The following is a 16,943-nucleotide window of genomic DNA, read 5'->3' as shown; positions in this document are numbered from 1 at the left end:
TGGTGCTATGGTGTACGGTCTAAGACCTGCTCTATATATAAAGCGTCTTGAGATAACTTCTGTTGTGATTTGACGCTAAACAAAAATAAATTGAATTGAATTGAATATTCACAGTAAATATTCTGCTCAAAGTACATCAAAATCTTTAGTTTCTTACACAAACTTCCTGCAGTTATTGCGTTCACTATTTGGGTTAATTGTACAGTTTATCAGTTGTTCTGTTCTATTATTGTTACGCAATGAATATATTATGAAATATCCATAAATAGTCACTTAGTCAGGGGTCATCAGTCTGGAGATAAAGACCACACTCAAGCATAATATGATTGGTATTTTAATAAATGAGCAGCAAATCATTTAAAATACAAAATTGCAAATGTCACATCTTGATTATAATAATCTATTCACAGTCTGGAAACAACAGAAAGTTAAAGAAGCCAACGATGAACATCTATATGAAAAAAATATGACCAAGATTTTTTTTTTTTTTTTACAGAGCAGCTAAGTGCAAAAAACAGAAGAAGAAACAACAGATAACTTCGAGGTGTCGCTCCGTCACTCTGTCATGTTCACTGGCTTGATAACCAGCGGCCCGTCGTTCTTCCCAGATTTGTTAGTACACGGGCTGAAGAATGGGAAGATGCACTCGCTGAAAGTGTCGTTGAACGTGTAGATGTGGATTTTAGCATCAACGTTGTAGAAAGACACCTGTAGAGGACACAGAATTATTTAAAAAACAAAAACCTGAAGACAAAAGAAGTCAAGATATGTGAAGTGTTTTTCCCATAATGCACCTGTCCTTTCTCAAAGTCCACATATATCCCGATCCTCTGTGGTCGCAGGTTCAGGTGGACGTCTGTGGACGGTTCACTGCGAAAGGCGTACTTGTTCCTGAGGAGAGTCGATCACCAGAGAGGAAAAAAAAAACAATTAAATGAGAGAAAATTGGGAAGGAATTTTAGTATATAAACAATTTTTCTTTAATGTCACTGCCATATTTTAAAATAGGATTATGTTATGTTAAGGAAATGAAAGATGATAGGATGCTGAGAAGATTAAAGATGCATTAGTTGACTGTTTTGGCCACATGGGGGCAGCAGCTGTATAACAAGCTGTAAACTCAACAGATGTCATGGCTAACTGTTATTATTATTGCTTATTTATTTATTTCTTTTTAAGGAATTTCTAATTTCAATTTATTATAATTTTTATTTTATTAAAGCTCTTATTTTTCTATTTATTTTCTTCTTTTCTTCTTTTTGTTATTATTATTATTATTATTATTTATATTATTATTATTATTATTATTATTATTATTTATATTATTATTATTATTATTATTATTATTATTATTAATTCAATAGTAACAGCTGCTTATTTACACATCCAGCAGTTACAGAACAACATTAGCATTCATTTGGAGTCATGTTTATGTCCACATGATTAATAAAAGTCCAATATTCACTCTCCTTTTAGCTCTGTTTTTGGTCTCCACCACCCCGTGAAAGAAAAATCTGTCTTTTTATCTGCTAAACGCTCCTCTATGTTCACCAGTTAGCTGCTAACTGTGTCTGTCTGCTGTTTGGTGTTGGATAGGTAGTGTTCAGTGGGCTTTTGGAGCTGGAAACAGCTGATGATAGTGGAGTTGCGGGTCAGAAAAGCGAAAACAATGAGCTGAAAGACGCAACCAATCAAATTTTGTGATCAATTTGTGGTAATTAACTGATGACGGATGGTGAAACTCACTTGTCTCTCAGGCTGAGGAACCAGTATCCGTTGCTCGGGGTAACTTCTATCTTCCCCTTCCTGTTGATGGACTGTCTGGCCACCCCCAGATCCCAGTCCGTCTTCCCGCCGACCTCCACCTGACCACATGAATCAGAGTCAGTTTTATTGGCCAGGTATGAGAGTACACAACATACCAGCCACATTGGGAAGTTTTCTGTGTCATATAATACATATTTAAAGGAGAGAGTGTCTCACCTCCCAGTAGTGTCTCCCAGAGGAGATGGCCTCCCTCCCAACGACACACACGACTCTGTCAAACCTCTCTGGATTGTCTGGAAGCAGCTGGTGTCGATCACCACACTTCACCTGCAGAATCACACACAGTTCACCAAGACCGAACTCCAGAGACACGACACAGGTACAGGAGGACAGTACTCTTTACTGTAATTACCACAGGTGAGACCTCCACATACATTACGTTAATAGACCTTTCTTAAGCCCGGCCAGGTCCCTCCATACTACAACAGCTGACAGTTAAAAATATCTTACTACTTACTTATTTATTTATTTATTTATTTATCTATTTTTGTATTATTATTTATTTATATATGTATTTATTATTTATTTATATATTTATTTATTATTAAGTATTGTTATTTTTTATTATCTTGTATTATTATTACTATTACTATTTTTATTTTTATTTTTATTATTATCTTTTCATGTTTTATTTATTTATTTATTTATTTATATATTTATTTATTATTAAGTATTGTTATTTGTTATTATCATGTATTATTATTACTATTACTATTTTTATTTTTATTTGTATTATTATCTTTTCATATTTTATTTATTTATTTATTCATGAATTAATTTATTTATTCATTTATTTATCTATTTATCTATTTATTTATTATTCATTTATCTTTAATTCCTTCTTTATTATTACCGCCTAGTTATTATTATTATTATTATTATTATTATATATTTAAATTATATATATTTTATTTCATTTTCTTTAATTTAAGATGTTATTACTAGAATTATTATGATTAGTATTTTATCCTTTTTTGTTTTCATGTCAAGCTCTGAACGTCACCTTCTTTTATTATTCTTTTCTTGGGTATTTCTCTCCTATTCTTATCATTGTTGTACCAGTTGTAAAATAACTGCTGTTTTGTTTTTTTTACTAATAAAAAAAGAAAAGAAAAAGTGGACAAAACATTACAAAATGTATTCATCTATCTTCTTGTAACATAAATCTCCTATGTGATTCATGCAAATATGAAAAAAAGACATTTTCAAGATTGTTAATAAATTCCATGTGGGTTTGTGACTGCACTGAAAACTGAACGATTTACACTTGCACGCTAATCAATTATTCTATGATATAATAATTGAACAGGCGTCTCACACTCTTCATGTCTTCTGTCAGGATCAGTCTGGGATGAGCGGTGTTGCAGTCCAGAGTCACGTCCACTGTGTTGAAGGGTTAGAAGAAAACCGTAAGTATTTCATATTATTCTATATGTAATATCATGTCTGTTAGCTGAATTTATGTGCACATAATACATATAATATTTTGTACCTGCATACTCCTGCACCCTCTCTGCAGAAAAACAGGATAACATGTAGTTAATGCACCGTATAGATTTATATCATTGACCTCACAGGTTTGTATTCAGAAATGAAGCATGGTAAATATCATTCACTGGTTATGTAATGTGTACATCTGTAGGTTCAGCGTATTTAAGGTGGAGTGGGAGTGGACACTCACTGGGCTGTGGTCGGACCACACTGAGCTCCGGTACTGAGGCGGGAAAACCTGGAGCGGGAAAACCTGGAGAGGAACAACGAGACGCGTATCATGATAAGAGCTGAACACCAGGCGACAGTAACTACAGTCGAGCAGAACATTAAAGGGAAGGCTGTTAGATCATTAGTGTCTTCATCGTCTTCATTGTTTGTTATCTTTGGAAACACGCCTTGTATTTTATATTTCACCGACCTGTTTCTGCGAAATTCTTCAGCTCTTTCCCAAACTTCTCCACCAGATCTGCCAGCGACCTGTAGATGGGACCTGTTCCCAGGTCAGTGCTCAGTGTCACCTCAGACCAGTCTTTGGCTGGTGGAGGACTGGAGAGGATGGGGAACATCTGGAAAGTAGGTGGACATAACTTAAAAAGGATGTCCCCACAATGTTCGTCAGTATATCATCAAATGAAACGTCACTACCAACCTTGATACAGTGCATGTAGTCCTCCGATTGGGCGAGATCGGCGAGGGAGCTTTCTCTCCCCCGCAGTTCTGCGACCTCCAGCTCCAGCTGTAGTATCATGGCGTCGGCCTGGGCCTGGGCCGCCCTCCGGCTCATCTCCATCACCTCCATCAGCTCCGCCTGGGAGCGCTTGATGGCGGTGACCAGCTCAGTAAACAGGGAAACGCTGCCCGCCGTCTCTCGCTCCACCGCCATCTGAGGAGTTAAAGACACCTTTGTTACAGTTCAAGTTTATTTTTTAGATTATTAGCTGCATCCAGTGCTGCAGGAAGGAGTCCTAAAACCCGGAAATGAGTTCGCATTTTAGCACTTCTGGGTCCCTCATCTCAAAGTCAGTGGGTTTTTTTGAAACCTGAAATAAGGTCTGTATAAGGACCCTAATTTAAATATACTTGTCAAACCCTTATAATCATGAAACAAACGGTAAAATATTGTGAATGAACCCAAAGGTTTAGGTAGGAAAAAAACAAAAGTTGAGTAAAAAAACAAGTTATTGACGACGTGTTTGTGACTAAAAGCTGATAAAAGCATGACAGGAGGATTTACAGGTTTTGCCACTGAGCTGTGGTATTCACAGGAATGTGTGTGTGTGTTTTTGTTTTTTACCATCAGTTCATTCGCTGACAGTCTGATCTCCTCGATCTTACTGATTCTCTGGCTGATCATCTCCTGGATCTCCTGCTGCGACACACTCAGCTGGCCCTGCACGCACGCACACACACACACACACACACACACACACACACACACGCACACACACACACACACACACACACACAGAAAACAATGTTTTAAAAGCTGGGTTCACCAAAATAGGAATGTGACTGGTGTGAGTTTTAGTAACCGAACAGTATAACCAGACATGTATGGCGTACTAATTTGATTGCAGTTCTGAATGGAAGCGCCGATAATAAACTGTAGGCAACAACAGCAACAGTGAAGCTTATCTAAAGAGCTTGGAGCTAGGGTTATTTGTGTAACCAACAACAACAACAAATGCAGCGCTATTCGCTGTTCTTGTAGGAGTATGGTCATAATTTGAGGACGTCAAACCCCTGAATCAGCGTTCTGAACCTCTTCTTGTTTAACTAGATGTTAGAGACACAGGAACTATATTCTATGATGTCTAACATACAGCGAGCGAGCGAACTCTGACGAATGGAGCGCGAAAAGTTGTATAGATATACTATGAGCTATGTCGCTCTCCATGGTCTCACGCTATTATAGCTGAAGTAGGCGAGATTGGAGCAAATCTGATTAAAAACGGTCGCTATATCGTGACAGTAGTGCATGAAACAGGTAACCTGATTAAAATCATGTTCTTCTGTGTCCTCCGGTGCTCCTAACGGTATCTGCAAGATTTCACAGACCGTAGGAAAAACAAGCAGTAAGAGCTGATCTGAGGTCTGCTGTCCAGCTGCTGTCTATGAGAGCCGGCTGTCAATCACTCTGAACTCCGACCAAACGGTCAAACTAGGCAGCGCTGCTCAAATATGAATCAATATTATGTTACGTTAAAAATGAGAAAGTTTGTGACCCGCCAGCCGTTCTTTGCAGCCACGTCATCCATTACAATCACGGAAAGTACAGCTTGGAGGGTATCATTCCTCACATACCAGAGGCACAAGTCCAGACTGTGTTCTTTTTAGATTTACTTTGTTCGACTCAGATTTCCAAACATGAGGAACTTCTCGCTATCACATGTCAACCATCACCTGCTTTGTAACAGCTGCTGCTTAGTTGTTGTTGTTAGCCAGCTAGTTGTTCTCCGGTTAAAACAAAGACTCTAAAGAAGTGATTCACTACAAACATCATTCTGTTTTTCCCCACCTTGGTTTCCATCCACTTGGCTTCGAGAGTCACCGTGTCGTGATCCTGATGGTCTATGGTCTCACATTCAGGACAGATACACTCTTGATCAGTCCTACAGTAAATCTGAAATCAGTCAGAGAGCGTTAAACCTTCAATCACAGACTATTCTTTGGTTTTTAATGTAGGTAAAAGTACCGTACCACTAGTCCTCTGTGGTGGATCTCACAGACTGGGAGGCTCAAGCTGCTTGCATGCCCACTCACGGTGAACCTTCTCCGGTACTTGCGACGCTCGGAAGTGAGAGGCGGCGTAGTAGATTCGGAGGAGTTCATCATGGCAGCGAGCGGACTCGTGTCCGGTACCGAAGAAGCCAGTTCAGGTGTGACTGATGACGTCGGCATGGACTCACCTGCCGAGGTAGAAGATACAGGAATTGAGAGTAAAGTTAATGAAGCGGAGTATCTTTTTATTTCATTGAGCTTCTTTAATATATATATTTGTGCAATGTTGGTCGGTCAATCAGCTGTTATCAGGTTATTAAATGGCCGTTATCAGCCTCATAGGTGTGGGTCAGTAGGGGCCTGCTACACCCATACTTGCCAACCTTGAGTCCTTAAAAAAGTGAGGGGTCTGGGGGGTCCTTCAGAGACTTAGTTTCCTGCATTCTTGCAAATCTGGAGGGTTTGCATGTATGGCTACACCTACTAGTAGGTTTTATCATCTATTCACATGGATGATCACTGAAAGAAGGAATAAAACAATGACCTCAGCGACCTCTAGCGAGCGTAGTAATTATGACAGGAGCAGAAGCAGAAGTTGGGTGCTGTTGTATAGATGGAGTTCACAAGCGTTAAGTTTCACTTTCACTTTTTAAATGTAGTTATTTTAAGCCAAAACATGATTTATTTTTTCGTTTCATTCAGTTTTACAACATGTTAGAACGTGTTGCTTTTCAAGTTTCACTTTTACAACGTAGTAAATGTAGTAGGCCCCTACTGACCCATACTATAGCACTGACAGGACAGTCATCAATCATCTGAATGTGCAGCTAAACTGAGCAGCATATTTTTAGATTTGTAGAAATCTTGAAGATATTTTTGACAGGTAATGACGTAGTTTGTAATAAAACTAAAAATGTTTGTCTTTTTTCATGCAGTCAGGGCAGCAACGCTGACTGACTGATACTAAAAACCCTTGTAGGTTAACTCACCTGGTAACCCTGGAGTCAGATAGGGTAACGCCAAAGATTTTTTTAACGTAGACCGAGGCAGCTTCTTCACCAATTCTTTGAGTAAATCATTTGGTATGCCTCCTCCTCCTCCTCCTCCTCCTCCTCCTCCTCCTTTTCCTCCTCCTTTTCCTCCTCCTCCATGTACCCCTCTCTTGTCTGTACCCCCTCCTCCTCCTCCGCGTCCTCCTCCTCCTCCTACTACTACTACTCCTCCTAGGGATACGATGATCTCTTTTAGCGTCCTGTTGATTGGCATCTCTGGTCGCTTCGGGAAGGTCTTCTTACACAGAGGACACTGGTAAATCTGGGAGAGGAAGGATGGATTGAGAGGAGAGGAAGGATGGAGGAGAGGAGAGGAGAGGAGAGGAAGGATGGATGGAGAGGAGAAGAAGGATGGAGGAGAGGAGAGGAGAGGAGAGGAGAGGAGAGGAGAGGAAGGATGGATGGAGAGGAGAGGAAGGATGGAGGAGAGGAGAGGAGAGGAGAGGAGAGGAGAGGAGATGAGAGGAGAGGAGAGGAGAGGAGATGAGAGGAGAGGAGAGGAGATGACCAAAGAAGATAATAAATTCAGAGGAAAGATGGCAGCAAGGGCAGGCAAAAAAAGATGTGGAAAAGTATAGGAAGAAAGTGAAGATAAATGGATCAATTGTTGATTTCTAAACAACGTACAATGCATCACAGTACTACCCCACTTTGTGCCGCTCGTGTTACGGTGTATTACCAACACGTTCTCATCCCAACTCGTCACATACTGACGCTTTGTCAGGACCCTTTGGCGTCACGTTACGGTCGCAGAGAGAAAGAAACAAAGGACGAAAAGAAGAAGAAAGTCGAGAAGGAAAGAGGCAAAGAAAGTCTTGGTACAAACTGAGGGAGTGGAAGAAGAAGGAAAGAAGAAGAAGGAGGGAAGGAAGCACAGCAAGAAGAAAGGAAGATAAAGAGAGACGACCTTCATACATATCTAAAATGACTTCCACGCCACATACACCCACACCTTAGATCCGTCCCAGTATCTGTTGATGCAGGCCATGCAGAAGCTGTGGCCGCACGACGTGGTCGACGGGTTGTTGAACACATCGAGGCAGATCGAGCACAGGAACTGCTCGTCTGACAGGAAGCTTCCAGAGAAGGACATCCTGTGGACAGCGAGAGAGAGATGAATCAATACAGAACAAGTCAGAACAAAAGCAAGTTGCCCTTTAAAGAAACTTTGAAGAGTTTAGACATAAGAGCTTGTAATTATTACTAACAAGCCTCTTCCTATGATTCTTCTAATCCAGAGGTCAGCAACCTGCGGCTCTGTAGCTCCTCTCCAGTGGCTCCCTGTGGGTTTTTAAAAATGGAAATGAATAACTGTTCTTTGTTTACATTTTCATTTTTATTTATCATTGTTGTAGGTCTATGGTACGATGGTATGACGGAGTATTAGGGCCACATTGAGGAAAAATAAATAAATCTGAGATTTAGAGAATAAAGTCATATTACGAGAAAAAAAGTCGTAATATTACGAGAATAAAGTCAGTTTAAGAGAAAATAGTCGTTGTATTATGAGAATAATGTCATAATATTATAAAGTAGTAATTTCACGTGTTAATTTCTTTTTTTCTCGTAAAGTTATGTCTTTATCCTCGTAATATTACGACTTTATTGTGGAAATCTCCAATTTTTTTCCTTCAATGTGGCCCTAATACTCCGTAGTACATTGTCTCTTTGGCCCTCACTGCATTAGACTTATATACTATATATTTTGACTATAAACTGTGTTACCTTCATCACAATGATCACATGTTTTGCGGCTCCAGACAGATTCAGAAAAATATCCACTTCTGCGTAAGAAAATTTTATGGGCAGATTACCACGAAGCTTTACTCGACTTTACCCTACGAACATTAAACTTTTTGCCACATCACAGGTAAAGGTCTTTTCAGATGGGGAGCGATTGACGCGCCTCCTGATTCATTTTCAAACGAGAGGCAAGCGGGCAGGTGGGAAAGCGCAAGCGATCTGACGCGCTGTATTGGCTTTAATTTTCTTTCTACGCGTCGCGATGCACAATGCAAATCAATGGACGAGAGGTTGATCCTCGCTGTTTGTGAGTTCCCTGAAACTGTTTTCGGGACATAAACAGTTGGCTTTCGCATTGGCAGATCATCGACGCTCGACTGGATGTGTCAGGTAACGTTACGTATAGTTTAAACGACAATGCTAATTTAGCTAACTTCAGCCATCAACAATACCAGTCTGTGTTTGGCATCGAAGACTAGGACTGCCACGTGTGTCAACAAATTTCGAGCTGTGATTATGGATGTATGCAGATCCAAGCGAGTACGCAGGCGTGATGCTCCACATCTGAAAATAACCTAAGGGTTTGGCCTACATACAGATGTCAGTGTCTTGTTTGCAGTCTTGGTGATGTGACAGCTGTTTCAACTTTTCTTTGACCTTTAAGTGAAACTGTGGAGAGGAGTGGAAACAGTCACATAACAAGCTTATTGTTTACTGTAATTTGGGCGACGCAACGCAATCTAAACAAAGTTTAAATGTAAGTATTTTGTGTGTTTTAGATGGTTAAAGGGGAGAAAAGTGCATTAAACGCGGTCTTGACGGAGCGAAAGCTGAAGTTCTGAGAGATAAACGAACATTACATAACACACAGAGAAATCCCCTCTGTCATCTCAAATCAGATTAGGATGGTAGGAAGACTTGAGGAATGAAGTGGGGCCAGATTCTGTCCTTCTTTATCACATTCAAAACATACAAACACACACGTAGACTTTTTATAAAATGTTCCCACTGACTTTTTTTTTTAGTGTACTTGAAACATTTTATTCTAAATAGTTAATTTGCATAAGCATCCATCCACTGTGTCTATGTCTATCACAGAGCTAACACAACAACAACAACAACAACAACAACAACAACAGTACAGACATTTGTTTTGAGACTGGATATTTAAAAGACACTATTAGATACTCAGATTAAGGGTTAAATCAGCAGCAACTGGATTTGGTTTAGATTCTTGAAGACGTTTCACTTCTCATCCAAGAAGCTTCTTCAATTCTGAAAGGCAGAACTGAAGAAGCTTCTTGGATGAGAATACCATGACCTGGATGACTGAGAACCTTCACAAACACTATTAGATACAAAGACTTTGTATAAGATATTAAAACAAATGAATGATTAATCTCATGTATATTAATTACTAGTAGTTGTTTGGAAATATTTCAAGTAAAAATGGAAAGGGGACCAGCAGAAGTCAAATTATTGGCTGTTGTTTTCTTTACAATAAATACTCCCAACTAAGTGCAACTACATCCTAAAAGAGTATTCCACTGATTTAGCATTGCACTCCAGTTGCGAAGCAAATTTGCATCTTCGCATTGGTGAACTTCCAGTCGAATATTGCCTCGATAGGCGACGATCACTCGTCAGCATGTGGGACCTTGTCTTAAAGCTTAGTGGTTGAAGGGCGTGTCTAGAAGGTAACCCCCAAGTTGCAAGAGTTTTCTCCAACCCGTTCTCACTCCCAACTCGTCAAATTATCGCAGATTGAGCGCGCCCCCTCGGCATCGGATACCGACGCACGGAGGTACCCTTTAGCGATGATATGGTGACGAACCAGGCTTTCAACTAACTCCAATGTATTAATAGCGTGAGAGTCCGCTAAGGGCGGGCGGAAGATGTGGTGGATGGGTCAAACAAACACGAGACTTTCAACCAGGAGACCGGTGTACGTGTCCCGTTTGAAACTAAAAGTAACGTTGACTTATTTTGTCACGTCAGTCATTAGTCACGTGACTCGTTAGTCAACGTGAAGTCAACGTCAACTGCGACCGTTTCCTAATCCTAACCCTAAGTGGTTCTGCTGCCTAAACCTAACTTCCCGTGAAAGCGGAAGTTTATTTTGAAAGGACACTGTGCATGTAATGAGCGTATATTGACACGCAGGAGGGGTACACAGTGCGTCGGTTTACGATGCCAATGGGCACTGACCAAGCGGCGGTATTTGATGAGTTGGGAGTGAGAATGTGATGTTTTTTTTCACACATTTTTTGTAATATGGAGGTAGACGCTTTTAGACACAGCTGTGGTTGTTTCGGCCGACTGGCTGCCATGGTACTACCTGGAATTAATTTAATTAATGCTCAAAAACAGCCGAGGGAAGGTTATATTCACAAAAATAGAACAATTTCATAAGCAGTAGTCTTCAGATGTGATTAGATAAACATTAAAGTCTGTTATAAGCCGTTTTTATATCATCTCTTATGGTTTTGAGATGAGAGATTTGACCACAAACTAGCCTCAAACGTTTTTTTTACAGGCCAGAAAACAGTTTCTACTGACAGTTGAAACCACATGGTGCTTTCTCTTCCAAACCTGCCTTTAAATTCTAAAAGCAACCTTGCAACTTGTAGCTTTGAGCTCGATTACTCTGAAGGAAATTGGTTTGCAGCCAAGATGTCACAAAGGAAAAGTAGGCGAGCCGTGCTGCTATGACTAAACGTCAGTATATAACTGTAATAGATACAATTGCCAAGTAAATGAAAACAACAACCACAGCCAAGATGGGATGTGCATATATTCAAGAACAAATTGCTTGACTTAAGTTCACATGTACATACAGTATGCTGAACAATTGTTACAGACTCACTTTGAATGGTGCTATAAAACAAGACTTTATCTCACTTTCACCTCTTAAACTCTTGATTTTTAACACCTTTCACCAAACTTTTTTGGGGGGAAATTCTCAAGTTTTCCCAATTTTCCAACTCCCCAAAAAGTATCTTGGGGAATTTTGGTTTCCTCGGCTCTAATTTAAAATACAATTCAATGGGTTTAACCAACGTTTAGCCAAACAACATGACCAAGTGATTAGTCCAGCAGAGTTTAAGAGGTTGAAAAATAAAATCCTTACTCAATGTTCAATGGGATAATGCTGATTTGGAAGTTTTTAGGAAATAAATGTAACAAGGAATTTCAATTCAAAGCTGCAACGATCAGTGGATTAATCAAAATTTTGTTGATTTTCAGCCACAAACTGCTTTTCTCTGTTAAGTTTAAACTGATAATTGACAGTTGGTTGGACAAAATAAGACATTACTTCAGTTAACAATGCAAATGTTATGACCTTTGACATTTAAGACCCATTAAATGACACGTGGTAGAAGAGATCAGACTGGTTCCTGCACTTGTAAATTAACGTTTTCTTCAGCTACGTCAGATAAGCATTATTTAACATGAGGTAAGAGCGTAAAAGTTGATACCTTTCCTGTCGGTGCATCTGATTTTAAGATAGATCCAAAAAGCTCCCCGTCTGTTGTTTCTTGATCTCTACAGGTCGTTCACTCACAACCTTCACTTATGAAGTGCGTTTGCTTCTCAGGCTGCGACATATAAAAAGGTGTGTGTGTTTGACAGGGTTGTGATTTTCCTCTCTGCCTGGAAAGGCAAGTCACACCACGCCCACTCCACCCGCTCTGTTTGGCAGGTAAATGTGGCAGGACTGGTTAAGTCGTGAGGATGATGTAGGTCAAATGGCCACAGTCTCAACCCTCAATTTTTTTTTTCTTTTTTAATTTTCTCTGTCCTCAAGCAGAGTCAAATAGACTTTCTTTAGCAATGAAGTCTGATTGTATAGAAGTCTATGATATAATGAGCCTACTTCTCACTTGATTTATTACCTCAGTAAACATTGTAAACATGAGTTTACGGTCTCAATCGCTACTTTGAAGTCTTCTTCAACACAACATGATGTTCATTTAGTAAATTATGGTTCCAATTAGCAGGGTGTGCTTTAGGGTGTGGCTACCTTGTGATTGATAGGTCACTACCACGGCGTTGTCCGGTCTGGGTGTTGTCCCCGTTTTCGTCTTTCAACTTTTTCAGTTCGTGAAAATTAATTGGAACATTTCGGTCGCCTAAAATTGTCTTATTCAGCGTTCGGTTTTACTTAGCTCCACCCTCTTGTGTCACTTCTGGTTGCAAAGAACCAAGATGGTAACGGCCAAAAACCAAGATAGTGACCACCATAAACCAAGATGGCGACAGACAAAAAACAAAAATAGTGTCGGCCAAAAGGCAAGATGGTGATGGGCAAAAAACAAGATGGTGACGACCAACAAACCAAGATAGTGTTGGCCAAAAGGCAAGATGGTGACTACCATAAACCAAGATGGCGACGGACAAAAAACAAGATGGTAACGGCCAAAAACCAGGATAGTGTCAGCCAAAAGGCAAGTTGGCGACGGACCAAAAACAAGACGGTGACGACCAACAAACCAAGATGGTAACAGCCAAAAACCTAGATGGCGACAGCCAAAAAACAAGACACTGACGTCCAAAAACAAGATGCCAACGGCCAAAAACCAAGATAGTGTCAGCCAAGATGGTGACCACCAAAAACCAAGATGGCAACGGCTAAAAACCAAGATGACGACGGCCAAAATGCCAAACTTGAGGTTTTAAAACGGCAGCCCACAAACCAATTGGTGACATCACGATGACTACGTCCATATATAAAGTCTATTACCCACAACTAAATTGTTGTTGACTCATCCTTATTGTGAAGTTGTTAGTGTTTCACGCTTCCCGGTGGACGTTTTGATGTTGGTTTTTAGTGGTTGGAGTGGTTTCTTCTTTTACTCCTCTTTGTGTGTCTGTGACGGTTAATCACATCCCGGATTAACTCTCCAAGACAGCAAACAAACCTATTGTTTTAAATACGTAGTTATAGAGATGTTACATATGGGTTTCAATTAAATATGTTTGTAATTAAAGAACAATGTCCTTTTCTCTGCTCCACCCTGTAATTACTTTCTGCCGGTAAGTCTTAATGACGATAACCTCGATCCGAACATTGTGTGCATTACATGACCGAGGCTCGGTGATGGTATGAAGAATGAAATTAGCTCCTTGTATCGTGGTAATCTGCATAGCTGTGGTAGTTGTGGTTTCTAATTGTGATTTGGCTCCCTTTCAACTACGTGTCTAGTGTGTGTGTTTTTGTGTGCCTTTGTTTGTTCGCTTTCTCCCTTTGTAGGCTGTTTTGACCAGTCAGGCATCTCACATTCCTTTCAGCAAATGATGTGCTATCTCCAGAGAGAGATAAGCCGACTCTCAGACGACGTGTACCCAAACAGGATGCTGGGCTTTGTTACAAAAACATCTTCTTTAACTGTTCAGTTTGAGTCTAAATCAAACTGTCTTTCTTGATGTGTGATCGACCTGTAATTATGATATTTCTGACAACACTATATAATATTTAAAAAGTATACAGCAGTATATTATAGGAGCATATTGCTGGGTTGTTATGTAAGGGATAATGTACAGCGAGCCGGTCCATTATTGTGAAATAAACCCCGACAGGGCGATGCAGCCCCGACGCAAAGGTGGTTTATTTCACAACAATGCCCCGCTAGCTGTACATTATCCCTCTTATTACACGGCTACTTACTTAAGAAATCAATAATTTGACACAAAAACGGTCCGCCAGAGTCCGATATTAGAACTACACCCATAGCAACGGTCTGTTATACATAGCAACGGTCTGTTATAAAGAAATAACACACTGTAGAACGCTGTGATTGACCAATCAGAATCGAGTATTCAACAAAGCTGTGTAATAATGCTAATTAATGTGTATGCAGCATTTTAATGAAATTTTGTATGTAAAATCTTAACCTGCAAAATACCTAGAACGTATTACATCTATTTTAGTAAATACTGCAATATTTCCCTGTGAAATGTCGTGGAAATGAAATGTAATGGAAGTATTTACACTATTGTTGTATATCGTAGTATTCATATTGTTTTAAATATTTCTATTTTTACATATTTATTGTTATATACTGTAGTATAATGCACACATTTTGACATACTATTACATTTCTACATACTACTTTTTACAGACATACATTTCTTATTTCTTATAACTTCTCTATGTTAATATATATATTTATTCTAAAATGGAACAACAGTAATGTAACCCAATTTCCCCCTGGGGAACAAAAAAGTATTTTTGAGTATTCCTATTCTGAAAAACACGTAAATAGGATGTAACTTCAGGTAAATTTCCTTCACTGTAACTATCTACTGATCAGCAGCACCATCAGTGCTTTTCCTCTTGTACATTCCGCACCGTGTTTTTCGTCGAGAGCTATTGCACCACAGCAGCCGGGTGATAACAGACGTTTGATTTGACACATGCCAAGTCTGTTTTCCTCTAGTCTTCGTTATGACATCATGGTGTTATTGAATGGCACAAGGGAAGGTACATGAAGTTCTGTGAATTCCTAAATAGAGGTGTAATGTACAGTTTTACTTGCAATAACTGCAACAAATATTAGTTTTTTCTCTGCCAGTTGGGGGCAGCAGAAGTTGTGAACAAAACTTTTAAAAGGCACAGTGTGTAGGATTTGGTGACATCTAGTGGTGTGGTTGCAGATTGCAACCAAATGAGTACCAATTCCTCTCACTCCTCCCTTTCCAAGACTGTGGTAAGTCAAGACGTGTAAGACGACGGCTGGCGGTACCACGGTTTTGCACTCTGCGGCTCACATTAGTGCGTTGGAGAACTACGATGGCCTTCGACCATGGTGACTGCCAAAAAACAAGATGGCGATAGTCTGGGAGTTGTCTGTTGTCTTTTTCGTTTTACAACTTTAACCCTTTCACAGTGTGTTTTCAGTTCCTGAAAGTTACAATTTGGTCGCCTACAACTATCTTATTCAGCGTTCGGCTGTACTTAGCTCCAGCCTCTCGTGTCACTTCTGGTTGCAAAAAAAACGAGATGGCGATGGCCAAAAACAAAGACGGTGGCAGCCTGAAACCAAGATGGCGGCAGCCTGAAACCAAGATGGCGAACTCAAGGCTTCAAAACAGTATTCCACAAACCAATGGGTGACTACGTCCACTTCTTATATACAGTCTATGCCCTATACTTTACTGTTGTCGACTCAGAAGTTGCTAGTGTTTCAATGTGGCTCTTTGTTGTTTTGGTGACTCGCTTGTTAGCTAGTAAGATACTACATGTGAATAAGAGAAGAGTTTTTAGTGGTTGGAAGGCTTTTTTTATTCCCCTTTGTGTGTTTTTGACTCAAGCTCGGCTAATCACATCCTGGACTAACTCTGCAAGACAGCAAACAATTAATATGCCTTGTACAAAGTATTCCCTTTTATTATTGTAATATAACTTATTATTTTTAATGGAGCTTCCCAGCAAAAGTATTTCACACGATTGTACTTGTATAACCGGCGTGACAATAAACATCTTGAATCTTGAATCTTGAATCTTGAATCCCCCAAATTGCAATGCAAGCAATTGCTTATTTACACAACCAGCAGTTACGGAGCATCATAGTCATTCATTTGGAGTGTGATTACCTGATGAATGTAAGTCTGGGAATATCTCACTGAGGGAAATATCTGTCTCTTTAGCTGCAAAGCGCTCCACTTTGTTCACCAGCTAATTGCTAACAGTCTCTAGGCTGTTTGGAGCTGAGCAGGAACTGCACAGTTGGGTTTTTTACAGTCTTTCTCGGGAAACAGCTGCCTGCTTCGGGCGAAAATGATGCCATGAGAGCACCCAAAGCCGTAAATTTGTGGGCTGGACAGGTAAACAATGAGCTGAGCTCCACCTCCAAGCTTGAAGAACAGTATGTCCCTCCTCAACAACAACTTCCTGGTGCTAAACTAAAATGTGCAACTTGACCGCCTGAACACACCATAGGTACAGTATTTACCTCTGTGTGTTAAGTGGGAATTCTTTGCATCTTTCAAAAGAAGAAGGCACAGCAACATGACAAGACATATGACCGAATGCTTTGAACTACTAACACAGCCTTCAGCGACAGCTTGTACATACGCACAACAAAAAAATAAATCCTTCTACGT

General features: G+C 39.9%; 1 protein-coding gene across 2 annotated transcripts; it reads right to left on the bottom strand.

The window, feature by feature from the left end:
- Positions 1–458: 458 nt before the first annotated feature.
- On the bottom strand, positions 459–12,469 carry LOC119481136 (E3 ubiquitin-protein ligase TRIM39). Of its 2 annotated transcripts, none has more exons than XM_037757739.1 (15): positions 12,317–12,469; positions 8,047–8,188; positions 7,032–7,356; positions 6,022–6,230; positions 5,840–5,944; positions 4,616–4,711; positions 3,971–4,204; positions 3,740–3,887; positions 3,509–3,571; positions 3,320–3,340; positions 3,146–3,210; positions 1,984–2,094; positions 1,747–1,865; positions 795–891; positions 459–708 (listed from the first exon to the last, which is right to left on the bottom strand). In XM_037757739.1, the coding sequence occupies exons 1-15, from the start codon at positions 12,331–12,333 to the stop codon at positions 556–558; spliced, it is 1,905 nt and encodes a 634-aa protein (XP_037613667.1). In that variant the 5' UTR covers positions 12,334–12,469; the 3' UTR covers positions 459–555. The 2 variants fall into 2 exon arrangements, with proteins under 2 accessions (XP_037613667.1, XP_037613668.1); XM_037757740.1 differs by having other exon boundaries at positions 3,509–3,556.
- Positions 12,470–16,943: the final 4,474 nt, after the last annotated feature.

The sequence above is a fragment of the Sebastes umbrosus genome, chromosome 22, assembly GCF_015220745.1.
Source record: "Sebastes umbrosus isolate fSebUmb1 chromosome 22, fSebUmb1.pri, whole genome shotgun sequence".
NCBI lineage: Eukaryota > Metazoa > Chordata > Actinopteri > Perciformes > Sebastidae > Sebastes > Sebastes umbrosus.
Note: the sequence above shows the minus strand (reverse complement) of the source record. Positions and strands in the feature narration are given on the sequence as shown.

What these genes read in the sequence shown, in the direction of transcription:
- LOC119481136 (XM_037757739.1), bottom strand. An exon ending in GAAGAATTTCGCAGAAACAG is followed by an intron (nt 3,572 to 3,739) that starts GTCGGTGAAATA and finishes GTTCCTCTCCAG; the next exon opens with GTTTTCCCGCTCCAGGTTTT. An exon ending in TGGACTTTGAGAAAGGACAG is followed by an intron (nt 709 to 794) that starts GTGCATTATGGG and finishes TGTCCTCTACAG; the next exon opens with GTGTCTTTCTACAACGTTGA.